A 14,820-nucleotide genomic window follows, 5' to 3' on the forward strand; every position below is an offset into this window, starting at 1 on the left:
GTGTGGATCTTATTGGGCCACTGCCCATAACCCCTCGGCGCCTTAGGTACATCCTGGTGGTGCTGGACAAGTTCACGAAGTTTGTGGAGCTTTTCCCATTACGTGCGTCTACCTCCAAATTGATCATCGATAAAATGATAAACTTTTTTGCAGGCATTGTGTGCCTAGCTCCATATTTAGCAACAATGGCAAACCATTCATAAGCAAACAGTGGAAAGGCATTCTCCAGCACTGGGGAATCAAGGAGAGCCACACAGTCCCATACAGACCAGCAGGACAGACTGTGGAACACCATAATGCAATGGTTAAACAATGCCTGGTGAGCTACTGCACTTCCTAGAGGGACTGGGACAAAAGGCTGCCCGAAGTGGAGTTTGCAATGGGCACGTTTGAAAGTGTAATTACTGGCTTTACGCCTGCCCTCTTGTGCTATGAGGGGGAACTACAGAACCCGTGGAGCCATCACAATCGGGCAGCTAGCACCAAGGTGCCCCCTTCTGCGCCTCATGCCCTAGCTGCTGAACTAGATGTGTACCTTCGAGATGCCTGGGCCTTTGCACAGGACCACCAAACTTTGGCAAAAGCCAGCCAGGCAAAGTATTACAACATAAAGTGCACTCCAGCTACTTTCCAGGTTCGAGACTTGGTTCTCCGAGACACGCACCCGCTAAGTAAGGCAGCCATTGGGTTTATAGCCAAGTTTGCCCCTCGACGCGCAGAGCCATTTAGAGTGACTGCACACATTGGACTCAATACCTACAGATTCGGAGACTTGGCTACAGGGAACGAAAAAGCCTCGCTAGTGCAGACCATCTGAGCCCTTATCATGTGCCTCGGAAACCCTCTTCACATGATAAAGGGGGGTAGGGGATCAGTGAGGGTACTGGGCCAACGCCAGGTCGCGTAGAGTCACAGGCACGACACGGTAGGCAACTGTGTAGAGTAGCCGGCACGGGATGGTAGGCAACGGTGTGTGGTGGGGAGGGAGAACATGGAAGGTGTATGTGCGAAGTCAGCATGCGAGGAGCGCGTAACAACGAACTGAGTGAGTAAAGTAATCAGCGGAGCAAGCCACGTGCGGTACGGCGGAATGGAACGCAGACTGCATGTGTGTGCATGCGCCGAGGATTTCCCGAAATAAAGAATGTACCTGACACCATATTTAAGAATACCCGTGGCCAGTGACATAAAGTCTTTCAAATATTTATTTGCGAATCTATCACTTTGCCAGCTGTCTGTATGGTCCTCAGGAACCCTCAAGTTGTCTATGACAACTTTATTGCCTGGAGGACCCCAAGTTTGTGTTAGAAATAAACTGAAGTGAATTGAAGTGATCAACAAGGTGAAAATAAGTTATATTTAAAACTACAACATGAGGAAAACTGAAGAAGCTGTAAAAAATGGACGCAGCCTGAAATCGGGGAGAAAGAAACTTGGCGTAGGACAAACCAAGATGTATGCACTGAAAGATAAGCAGGGTAATGTCATCACCAATCTCGAATATATATTAAAAGCAGCGGAAGAATTCTGTACTGACCTGTACAGTACCCAGAGGAGTCAGGATACCTCGATTACAAACAGTGTGGGGTTCTCCTCCCGTGCTCTTGGGACAAAGGAACGACAACACAGTAGTGCAAACAATCACAAGGGCATTAATTGCACCTTTCATAGATCAATGCCTGCTAGCCGAGTTGCTATCCACAAAACATGCCGATGGGCGCGCGACAAATCTAGAAGTCCGACTCACCGCGACCGGAAGCGAGCGAATATGTTCGCCCCATGCTGGATCCCAATGCCTGGTCGTTCCCGTGTATAGTCACGCGAATCGTGGCGCGTTCGAAGGCGGCCACGCGAGACGGTCTCGCCGAAGCATGGGTCGGCGCGCACGCGGGAGACGTCCCCGCCGTGCGCCGACCCGCCAAGAACGAGGGTCACTGCATGCGCGGCACGGCACGTCCGTCCCGCTTGCTGTCTCGAACCCAAGAGAGAGCGCCTTGTCTCTCCCACACCCAAGTAACCCCGCAGCAGCGCAACACTAGCGCCATCTCTCGGACCGCGCCTGTACCACTCCGACCGCCAGGCCACGCGAGCCGTGCGGGAAAACAGCATATCAGGGGATGCGCGAGTGTCGCGCATCCCCACAACAGTAATGAACAGGATAGACAAACTCCTATAACTAGCGATGAGGTCAGAAGGGCCTTGCAAGACATGAAACGAGGAAGAGCGGCAGGGGACGATGCAATAACAATCGATTTAATCAAAGATGGAGGAGACATAATGCTTGGAAAACTGGCGGCTCTTTATATGCAGTGTCTATTGACTGCAAGGGTCCAGAAAACTGGAAGAATGGAAACATTATACTAATCCACAAAAAGGGAGACGTTAAAGAATTGAAAATTATAGGCCCATTAGCTTACTCCCAGTATTATATCAAATATTTACCAAAATAATCTCCAACAGAATAAGGGCAACACTGGACTTCAGTCAGCCAAGTGAACAGGCCGCCTTCAGGAAGGGATACTCTACAATGGATCACACCTTTGTCATTAATCAGGTTATCGAGAAATACACAGAGTACAATAAGCCTCTCTATGTGGATTTCATATATTACGATAACACATTGATTCAGTAGAGATACCAGCAGTCACAAAGGCATTACGTAATCAATGTGTACAGTACGCTTACGTAAATACCTTGGAAAATATCTACAGAGGTTCTACAGCTACCTTAACTCTACACAAGAAAAGCAGGAAGATACCTATAAAGAAAGGGGTCAAACAGGGAGACATAATCTTTTCAGTGCTATTCACTGCGTGCTTGGAAGAAGTATTCAAGCTACTAAACTGGGAAGGCTTAGGAGTAAGGATCGAAAGTGAATATCTCGGCAACCTTCGGTTTGTCGATGACATTGTTCTATTCAGCAACAATGCAGATGAGTTACTGCAAATGATTAGGGACCTTACCAGAGTGTAAGAGTGGGATTGAAGATTAATATATAGAAGACAAAGGTAATGATGAATAGATTGGCAAGGGAACAAGAGTTCAGTACCGATAGTCAGCCTCTAGAGTTTGTGAAGGAGTTTGTTTACTTAGGTCAACTAATCAGAGGGAACTCTGATCATGAGAAAGAAATTCACAGAAGAATAAAAAGGGGTTGGATCGCATACTGCAGACATTGTCAGCTCCTGACTGAAAGCTTACCATTATCATCGGAAAGGAATACAATCAGTGCATTTTACCAGTGCTGACATATAGGGCAGAAACTTGGAGACTGACAAAGATGCTTGAGAACAAGTTAAGGACTGCGTAAAGAGTGATGGAACGAAGAATGTTAGGCGTAACGTTAAGTGAAAGAAAGAAAGCGGTGTGGATCAGAGAGCAAACGGTGATAGCCAATATACTGACATAAAGAGAAAAAAAATGGAGCTGGGCAGATCGTTTAATGCATAGGTTAGATAACTGGTGGACCATTAGCGTTATAGAATGGGTGCCAAGAGAAAGGAAGTGCCATCGAGGATGACAGAAGACTAGGTGAGGCAATGAAATAAGGAAATTCGCAGGCGCCAGCTAGAATCAGTTGGTGCAGGACAGGGGTAATTGGAGATTGCTGGGAGAGGCCTTCGTCCTGCAGTGGACATAAAATAGGCTGCTGCTGCTGCTGCTGCTGCTGCTGCTGCTGCTGCTGCTGCTGCTGCTGCTGCTGCTGCTGCTGCTGCTGCTGCTGCTGCTGCCGCTGCCGCTGCCGCCGCCGCCGCCGCCGCCGCCGCCGCCGGTGGTGGTGGTGGTGGTGGTGAACAGTATTCCCTCCATCCTCCAACAGCCCTATTTGTTTTGGTTTTTTGTCGCTCTCCTAAACACTATGGCTATGGAATAGCAAAACAGAGTGCATTGCATCAGTGTCTCTTGCTGCGATGATTCTCGCTGAGTGGCTACATCAAAACTTCCGGCCTAAAGAAGCTTGTTGCACCAGGCCGAACTCGAGGAGCGCAAACGTAAGATTGAAGTAGCCACAAAAATGACAATGAATGTCTTGGCGACCACTTGGGTCCTGCTGACTCGGCGCGTGTGGCATCTCATGTTGTAAAAATTCACGGAACTCTTACGCTTACATAGATTGCAGCTGCAGTTTAGTCAGCCATACTTTTTAGTGACTTCCGATCGTATGTTTTGGGTAGTACGTTTTTTTTCTTGTGCTTTTCCCAAAACGTATGACTGAGGTTTTACTGTATTAGCTAGTGGTAGCCAATGGAAAGTAGGAACAATGTCAAGGTGCTGCAGTCCAAAAGAAACATTCACCACTAAAACAATAAAGGGCCCTTCACCAGGTCGCGTCAGAAATTTGGCTATATGCTGGCTCCAGGGAGCACTGTGCCACAAATGATACTAGGATGCCCCCTCTTCCATCTCCGATGTGGGAACCGGGGATACACCAAGCCTCGACTTTTATTTGTTCATTTCCTGAGACAGTTTTTTTCCTGAGACAGTTCTAAGGGTCCGTTGCGCGGCCCTGGGAGACGGTTGCCATTGGAACCGCCCCTACACCGATTGGAATAAGTTAGCCATGCAACATGCGGACTTCCTATGGAGGATAAAACTTCCGGAGCTTCAACAAAGCAAGAGGAAACAGCTTTCTAATAATTCACCGTCAAATAACATACTGGTTCTTGGAGACGCCATCGTGAGTGATAACCATAGAAGCACCCTTGCTTTAGTTCCTAAGCACTGTTTTAAGCCTAACGTAAAACCCGTTGACGTTTTAAGCATACCGCGCTGCATAACCAGGTTCATCCCGGAAGAAGAACGCTCACGCTGTATTTCGGATTGCATTGCTAGCATTGAACAATCAAATTCTCATTTTAAGACGTCTGACCCTGTCCGACCAGTAGTTAATTACCTTGTGTAGCATAAACTTAGACCAGTAATATCTGACAAGGAAGGTTATTTCGTAATTATGCCAGATGACATGTTTTCAGAAAAAGCGATTTCAGCCATAGAAAAGAATTTGCAGCCAGTAAAACTCCAGCCTTCGGTAGTTAAGCAACGTGCGGTTGACCTCTTGTCAAGACAATCTTGATAGGCTTGTCTGTAATGTCAAGAAAGCTAAATCCCTCACCTTAGAACTGTTTTTCTCGGCCAAGACACATAAACAAGAAATTCCTTTTCGTGCTGTAGTGTCAGAGAAAGGGACGTGTCGCTAGTTACCTACAGAACTGCCTAGATTCTCTAGATTTTTCAGACCCCTTTTGCCTACGTAATTCTCAGGCACTAGTTCAGTATTTGAGAGAGGAAAATCCTGGTGATTGTACAGCTTTTAGTATGGATATCGAAGACCTGTATTATTCCTTGCCGCATGACGGGTTGCTAAATTCCGTAAATGACTGCATTAAAGAACAAATGCAAGAGTCGGCTTTTATTGACAAATGCGGTGTTTCCACGGGAGCTTTTCTAGAAATTATTTCAATGTACTTGAAGTAGACGCTGATTGGGTGGAGAGATGGCATTTTTCTGCAGAAATCAGGCATTTGTATTGGCTCAAAGGTTGCCCCTGTTCTTAGCAACATTTACCTGAGTTAGGTTGACAACTGCTTAGAGAAAGCCTTAGGTGATAGCGTTATCAAGATATTTCGTTACGTTGATGATTACCCGATTTTCTGCAGTAGGGAATAATTCGATTCCGCTGCTACCTCAGTATAAGCTTTATGGGGGAGGATTAAAGTTTACCAAGGAATTTCCTCAGCGACGCGTAATTCAGTTTCTTGACATTTCCTTGATCTTCGAACAAAATCATGTTGTTGGCAGTATTCCCCAAGATCTTCGAAGCCGTTGCTAAACTTTCAATCCAAGCATTCTAAATTAGTAAAAAACGGAATTGCCATATCGTGCCTTAAGTCTTCCCTCACCAGATCCTGCATGCACAAAATGAGCGCCAGTTTTAATATGCAGGTTTGGCACTTACTAAAAGCAGGTTATCCTAGTGTAGCGGTGGCCACTGTGGCTGAGCGCCTAAAGAAGTCGGTTTCGAGAGGGACGGACGTGATTACAGAAAGCAGTAATAGCAAAAAAATAGTAGTGGCTATTCCGTATATTCATTCAGTGTCGCACAGGCTTAAAAAAGTTGCTAGTAGATATGATGTTAATGTTGCTTTCACTGCTCCCAATAAGCTAGGTAAGATATGCGCTGCCGTACAGAATAAAAAGGAGCGGGTAAAAGGCAAAAAACGAACAGATATTTGTCCAGTGAAGCACAATAAGAACAACTGTTTTACTGACTGTTGAATGGGTGTGGTTTATAAAATTCCCCTTAGCTGTGGCCAGTTCTACGTAGGGCAAATGGGACGGTGTATCAATCAGAGGCTAATGGAACATAAAAGGTCGTTAACCGGTAGATCGCCTTCTAATCTTTCGCTACATTGCCGAGATTGTAACTGCACGCCAGAGTTAGATGAATGCGCGATATTGTGCAGGCATAAGAATGAAGATACGCGTCTTATGGTAGAGGCATGGCATATCTATAATGGTGGAAGTGCGTGCGTGAGTCAGCCTTCGATTACTTTACATAAGGAAGAGATTAAGTACCTTAACAGTTATCTCTCACGTAGGCCGGCACGTGTACCCGATTGAGACGTGGGGTTACCATTCCTGAGCATGCGCAGATGAGTTTTGTGTCTTCTTTCTTGTTTCGCCTCAGTGCTCCCTCCAGTTGATAGTCGGCGTTCGTGTTGTCCACTTCTCTACTCTTGTATCCTGTCTGCACGCCTCACTTCTATTTTTCATAATGAATACTTACCAACTAGCTCAGCTTTCTGTCGTTCTAATCTACAGTTTTCTGCATATTTAGCAGGAGTTCACTGCTGTTCAAGCACTGTTTATGTGCTTCAAGCAAAAGGACTAGTGTTTTACTTTCCATCTTCTTTTGCAGCATACATTTCTGTCATATTTCTCCTACATAATTTTCACTGAGTGATCTCGGCCTGCCTGAACCTGGTGAGGTGCACTTTAAAGGTGCTTCAGCAGGTGTGTCTTCAAACGTGAAATTGTTAATCAATAACACTGATCACATCAATCACTTGATGCTGACCATACCACTAGTGATCAAAACAAATTAAACATTCTCTGTACCCGACGTGGTTGCTTAGTGGCTATGGTGTTACGGACTGCTAAGCACGAGGTCCCAGGATCGAATCCCGGCCATGGTAGCCGCATTTTGATGGGGGCAAAATGTGAAAACACCCGTATGCTTAGATTTAGGTGCGCAATAAAAAACCCCAGGTGGTCCAAATTATTGCGGAGTCCCCTACTGCGGTGTGCCTCATAATCAGATCATGGTTTTGCCGTGTAAAGCCCATAATTTTTGTCAAAAATTCTCGAGACAAGCACAGAAAGCAGTGCTGGATAGACCTGCGCGAAGAGTGCCATTTAAGAATCTATGCTGTCACTCTCTCTGAAACCACAAAGTGCACAGGCATCATAGACTAAATACCATTGTTGTATTGCACCCTTTATGCAGGCATGCATGGTGGAAGATGAAAATGCACAAGACCCCACGCAGGAGACCATTGTGTTCCTCTACAAGTGTGTGCCAGGTCCCTGCCCCAAGAGCTATGGCTTCAATGCTGCCAAGTTGGCAGGCATTTCACAGCAGGCAAGAATCTTTGTTGTGATTCATTCTTTAGAAAACCAGCCACAGAACACTGTATATACTTGTGCAATACCCGCCCTCATATAAGGTTCATACCCCCACTTTAGAGCGGGAAAAGTTTGGAAAAATGCTTTACCAACGATCGTGCACGCACCTGTGTGGGCCTTGTGCCCCTGCACTAGTCTGATCTCGGAGGCCACGCCCTCGTGGCTCATTTTCAGGAGCCGCTGTCTGATGGCTGCTATTAGATGGAGTCATCATCATCAGTGTATCCCAGCAGATTGTGATCATGCACCTAAATCCCACGTGCTTCAATGGTATCTGCAGTGTTGAGGCCTATGTTGTTTAGCTGCATCATACTTACAAGCGCATTAAGAGGGTATTGCCGCGAGAACTATGCCAATGGATTTTGAACGTGTGGCATGCAGTTTCGTTCGAGACTGTCGAGAAGAGTTTTAAGTCAATCTCAAGCAGTGACGGACGGCACGGAAGACAACCAGCTTTGGGAGAGCGAGTGAGACGGAAGCAACAAGGATGACGAAAACCTTGAAACAGATTGATCCGCTGCTTCTTTGTTGAACACAACAGATCACACCATGATCACTAGCAGCGAATCAACAGGGAAAAAAAAATTACGCACATACAGAAAGTAAAGCGCAAGTCTCCTTTGCTTATGACAGGAAAAATATGAGGCGGTTATCACAAGTTTCGGACGAGCTGGTGATAAGATCACATCGTATCGAACAAATCGTCAGGATGTCATGTAATTTGTACTGCAACAGTAATATAGCTATAGCGGTACAAACTATTGCTCTTTGTGCTTTTGTTATCAGGCTGATGCACTGGTGCTGTTTTACTTTGGAGACTGTAGAGGATGTGCCGATACCTGTTCCCACAGCGCTCCGTGCATACGCGGTTCGTTTTCGTGCATTCTAGATACTGTTCTGAGACTACAGTCGAGTCCACTTATAACCCTCTGAGGTATAAGGAATTATCGATTATATCAATCAGATTTCACTACATTTACAATTTTCTGACCCTATTCATTGAATTGCATTCACATGCAGTGGAACCTCAATATACAGATTCAATTATTTGCCGATGATTGTGTGCTCTTTAAAGATATTGTTTCTCTCCATGATCAAACTAGCTTATGTTGTAGTTTAAATAATATTCTTGCATGGTGCAGGTGCTGGGGAATGACACTGAATGCAGATAAAAGCATACTACTGCGAATGATACATAAGAAATCACCCCTGCTTTATACATATCAGTTAGGTCCATATGAAGTCACTAGCTATAAATACCTAGGAGTGACCCTTAACAATACACTATCATGGAATGATCACATAACTAAGGTCTTCAGCCTTCGGAAAACTATGCCTTTTGAGACACAAACTTATGAAAGCCCCATCTAACATTCAAATGCTATCCTACATCTCCCTAATTAGACCTAAGCCGGAATATGCTTGCACAGTTTGGGATCCATACACAAAAACTAATTTTAGATTTTAGATTTTTATTTCTCTCAAAACAAAATCAATAGTCAAAATATCAATAGTCTTGAGAGAATTCAGAGAAAAGCGATCAGATTTATATTTAACAAATCTTCCAGATGTGATTCCCCCACCGAACTTATGGAAATTAACAACCTTGAGCCACTTGAACTGCAATAAATGTTCAGATGCGTCAAGGGATAAATTGTTGGTGGGAAGTTTAAGGGAAACAGAGACTTGAATTCCTTAAACTATTTCACACCAACAATTTATCCCTTGACGCATCTGAACATTTATCGCAGTTATCGACGAGGACTACATGCAACCGCAGACATGATGCATTAGCCCCTTACATTGCAAGAACAAGCACATATAAGTTTTCTTGTTTCCCTCGAACTGTAACCGAATGGAATTGTATAATTGAATCCACTTCCTAATCTTGTAATTTTGTGGTTCTGTTTGTTTTGTCAATCTGATTTTCATTGTATTTACCATATGTCGCCCTCCCTGCTTGGACCATTTGTCCGCAGTATTTAATAAATAAAATAAATAAATAAAAAATAATGAAACTGTACTCGCAGTGAAAAAATTCGTTATTAAATCACGAATTTCGTTAATTCTAGGTTTTAAAGGTTCAGCAGTAAAAACCATTTCACAAATTTCCAGAACATTCCTGGTGGACAGTGTCTTGCCGCTGCATGCGGCACAGATCGCGCCGAGAACAGTGCAGCACCATGGCTCACAGTGTCTGAGATTGTAAATCTTGGACACCGTGGCTGACTGCGCTTAGTGCCCACAGCCATCATCATATGGTGCCCTCAATTTAAAAACAAATGTGCCAAAAGGTACGGATATTCGTCCTTAAAAAAATGCCGCAGTTTTGCTAGAAAGGTGGGCATTGATGGCGATAGCAAAAAGCAGCTTCACAAAATAAGGTTTATAGTTTTATCAGTGTCACACACGCTCAGGCAAAGATCTCTCTATGACCAAGAACATTCACTGCTGCAACGCGAGCGAACGCTTCGCACCGTGCCTCAGAAACCTGAGATTGCGTGACTGGCCAGACTACACGAAATGTACATCAAGGCACCAATCAGCTCGGCTCGATCTTTCCACTGGCCAACTTGATGATGATTCCCTCCAAGATAACAGCGGGTATGGACAGCCATGCACAGCTACAGCGAGAATACAAGCGTGTCCCATCAAGCGCCTTCCTGATCACGTTACCCACCCTCCTTGCGCCGAAGGAATCTTGTGTTTCTCTGAACACTCCGCATGCCCCATGGCCTCCGCAAATTGTTACACGACAAGTGGCACGGCGGTTTTTCTGCATACTGCTTTTCATGCACGAGCTTCAACAACGGTTTTGCCGCTCCAACTTTTCATGTGGAGGAGCACTTGCAAATAACTTTTTCCTTGGCCTAAATTTTTATAATTTTCTGCTAGATTTACTAAAGATACAGGCTCCAAGTACTTGCTTGAAATGACCAAAAACTTTGTTAAATCAAAACCGTGTCGCAAAATCGCTTCGTTAGATCGGAAACAATATCCACAGTTTTTAATGGAACTAAATCTAGAAGACCCAAATAGTTCATTACATCATGAATGTCATTAAATCGAGGTTCCTTATATAGACGTTTGACTGTATAATGAAAATTTTCAAAACTGCAGTACTGTTACAACGAATAGTTTGAATTCTGGAAGACAAGCACTTAGGCAAAATACACAGAGATGAATGACACACATATTGCACTGTCTAGCACAATGGTATTGGTATTGTATTGGAGAAATGTAGACCCACAACAAAGCATTGAACGAGTTTTCACATTATTGACTCAAGTGCTAGATAGCCTGCAACTCACGATGGAACATTGAACCCACAAGACCTAAAGTTGATTTTAGGCTGTACTCATGTTTCTTACGTCTATGCACTGCTTTTGCACAAAGGATTATTACCATTTAATTAAGCACACTCGAAATATGTAAAGAGGGCCATAACGAAATTATGCCTATGTGCCGCACTGAAGAGGACGTGTGCACACCGAGTCGAATATAGTTTTCAGGCACAGGTGGCCAGACTAAGGCATGCTGGCTATCGAGAAGGCATGCTCAGGGTGTGGTGCAATGTCAACCGAATACAAGACGCAAAAAAAAAAAGACCAAGCAGAGCTTAAGCACCTTGCCAATTTGATAAGAGAAGCATTGCAGTAATCCCATATGTACATAAGGTGTCGCATAATCTAAAACAAAAAAAAATTTTAAATAAGCAGCAGTGAAGTTTTGCTTTAGTGCTCCTAACAAGCTGCAGAATCTATGTAGATTGGCTAACCAAGAAAAATAAGCCACTACAACATGCGACAAAAACCACACAAGAAAGTACAGTAAAACCTTGTTAATTCAGATTTGACGGGACCAAAAGAAATGTCTGAATTAACTGATTCTCGAATGATCGAGGTATCAAGGAAACAATAAACAGATGCTTACTACGAAACGAATAAATTTTCACTTCAAATGCCCTTTTCCACTTCAATAAAAAGTGGCTCAGGGTCCCCTTAATTAAGATGAAGTTAATTAAGACATAGTTATTTAAGGTACTCAAATCCACGAACATTATTTTAATTCAGGTGAAGGTAACTAAGGCACAGTTAGTTAAGAAAGAGTTAATTAAAGGACTTGAATGTAATAGCTTTGGTGTTAAGGAAATCTAATGTAAGATTCTCATCCAAATCTTTGGATAACCTGGTCTTACGTGCTAACAGTGTGCTCTCTAAAGTACAGCAGTGGTCCCTCAAAAACGGTCCAACAATCAACTCTGCAAAAACCAAAGCCTTGCTCTTTCATCCAAGAAATATGAATGTCAGGCTACCTGGAGATATTGTGCTTAACTCCTGTAGTATTGAAGTTGTACAAATCAATCAAATGTCTGGGTGTGCACTTTGATCATGATATGACATGGTGCTCTCATGTAGATTTCCTCACTGACAAACTGTCACAGGTGTTGGGTGTTGTCCATTCCTTTAGGTACCTGCCGCAATCCATGAAATTGCTGATTTATAACTCACTTTTTTTCAGTCACCTAAATTACTGCTGTCTCGTATGGGGGACAACTTCAGCCACAAATATTCACAAGCTGTTTGTTATCCAGAAGAAATTTCTTCATGTCATTTGTAATAAGCTTCGTGATTTTCATTCCGCTCCTCTTTTCAGCGTGCTTAGAACCCTTAAATTGCCTGCCCTAATAAACCTGTGCTTGTTGTCAACCTACAGAAGATATGAGAAAAATATTGGCGCCCTGCTTCCGCCCTGCTTCCGCCCTGTGAACTTCCGCCCTGTGAACTGCTTCCGCAAAGCCTGCTTTGCGGAAGCAGTTCACAATTGTGCCTTTCTTCACGTTGTTCCGAGCACCAGCCAGCATTTGAGAAGGTCCACCTTGAGTTCGATTCCTAATCGAAGGTTGATTAGGAGCCTCTGCATCAGTCGTCGTCTGTACCCAACCTTAAACGCTTTCACAATGCGTTGGTCACGAGGCTGAAGTTTTGCCATTGTGCTTGGCGGCAGAAACTTGAGGGCGATCTGCTTTAATGGGCAGACGACATGATGGGCCAAACAATTGTCAAGAAGAAGACAAACTTTGCGGCCAGACTTCTCCAGTTCGGCATCCTATACCTGTAGCCACTCAACGAAAACATCGCGTATCATCCAAGCTTTCTTATTGGACGTGTATCGAGCCAGGAGGCCTTTCACGTTCTTAAAGCAGCGTGGCGACCTGCTCTTTCCGATAACAAACGGACGCAGTTTGCATGACCCATCCATATTTGCAGCAAGCAAAATCAATATGCGCATTTTGCTGTTCTTTCCACCATGGCATGCAGTGCCCTTCAGATGCACAGTCTTGTTTGGCAGCATTTGCCGAAATAGTGCCATCTCATCTGCGTTGAATATTTGAGATGGGAAATATTTGACCACTCTTTGGACGACCACTTCTCTATGTGACTTGTGCTAGTCGCCTCGCTTTTGCCCGAAAGGGTCTTTCCGACGATGCTGTAGCAACTCTTCAATCGCTGCTGCCAACCAGTGCCACCAGTTAAGCTTTCTTCTCCGAAGGCCACAGCAAACCATTTGGCCTTCTCGATGAGCATTGGGCCGTCAACAGGTATGTCCTTGGCACGCGTCTCCAAAAACCAGGCGTACAATGCCTTCTCGACCTTGTCAAAGGTTGGGACGCGCACACGACACGCTCCAGGGCGACTGGACTGCACTACCTTCAGCTTAACATCAGCTTTATTTTTAAGGATCGTACTCAGGGTGTTGCGAGGAATTCTGAACACCATGGCGACCGACAACTTTTTTTCGCCAGCCTCCACCAGTCGAGTGATGTCCGCCTTTGTTGAAAAATCCAAATTCTTGCGTGTTTTCGCGGCCATGGCTCCGAAACACGTGCCAAAAGCGGAAGGAAAAATACACTGCACCACATGAGTCTCAAGCCTTTGCGTTGGCCTCATGAATAAAAGGAACAAAGCGAATCGAAAGATGCACCGCTCCGCGTTTCCGCACTACCACAAGCCCAAGCTGCACTGACCTCATTCGTCTCGCTGCGCCAGCGGTGTCAGCCAACCGAAACACAGGAAACGGGCGCCTGCGGTCCGCGTCTTCGTAGCGCTCTTTTCTTCAAGCCTGCGGTCAGCGTGGTTTCCCCCTCCCACTTCCCTTTCATACGCAATCGCACTCCAAGTGCTCCTCGTCACGTGCCTTTTACCCACCCGCCCCTTTCTCAGAGTGCGGGGCGGCGTGCATGAGATCGCGGGAACATTGCAAGAGCTTCGTGAGAAGAAGCGCACTTGCGGGGGTGGGATGCGATGGGAGAAGCGCACTTGCAGGGGTGGGGTATGGTGGGAGAAGGGCACTTGCCGGCACCCAGCTCAGCACAGAGTTCAATACATCGATATGCCGGTGCACAGGAGTTCTATATATGCGAACAATAGCGCTTTACTTTTGCATGGGATTCCCGAGGAGATTTTTCAACTGTTCGATATAGGCAATAGTTCAATATATCTGGGATTGACTACATATAGATTGCTCGGTTCACCTAACACTTCGAACTACTTGATGGGCTAGAAATCAAATAAAACATTTATCACTCTGGCACATCTGTTCCCTTCGGCGTCACTCAAGATCTTTTCCGCACTCATCACATTTTTGGTCGCAACACAGCATCCGTGTTTTCTGGTTGTATTGTTCTCTGTGCTCTTCATGCTGTTTGATTTTGAAAATTTCAACATATGAACTTGATGTTTTGGTACATTTTTGGTAGAGGTGTGTGGTACTGCCACTGAAACTTAATGTTCTAGTGGACTAGTACGAATTCCAACTATGCAGATCGTTGCCTGCTGTTCCTTCCCTGCTAGTCACTGCAACGATGGTTGTCTTTGCGCAAGACTCGGTTTTTGAAGCCGGTAGTGGTAAAGAGTAGCTTAATTGGTACAAACACGTCGGCACATGCAACCATTCACTGATGCCTTTGGCCGGTGCTGGCAAACACTTTGTTCCTGGTAAACCATGTGCCTGGTACTTATGCAATAGCTTTGAGACGTTAAAGGTAGCTGTCAGTGTGCCACAATGAATTTGCCACTTAAAGACATACATACTCTTTACCAAAGTGCTTTGCATGGTCAGTGACAAACTGTC

General features: G+C 44.9%; 1 protein-coding gene across 1 annotated transcript in view; it reads left to right on the plus strand.

Annotated features, from left to right (window-relative positions):
* The window catches only part of LOC135918083 (DNA mismatch repair protein Msh6-like), a 564,077-nt gene that overhangs the window by 527,363 nt on the left and 21,894 nt on the right, over positions 1-14,820 (plus strand). The window contains exon 30 of the mRNA XM_065451744.2: positions 7,508-7,642. Within this exon, the coding sequence (XP_065307816.2) occupies positions 7,508-7,642 (135 nt within the window). The remainder of the gene's footprint in view (positions 1-7,507; positions 7,643-14,820) is intronic.

This window comes from Dermacentor albipictus, chromosome 3 (genome assembly GCF_038994185.2).
Source record: "Dermacentor albipictus isolate Rhodes 1998 colony chromosome 3, USDA_Dalb.pri_finalv2, whole genome shotgun sequence".
In the NCBI taxonomy this organism is placed as follows: domain Eukaryota; kingdom Metazoa; phylum Arthropoda; class Arachnida; order Ixodida; family Ixodidae; genus Dermacentor; species Dermacentor albipictus.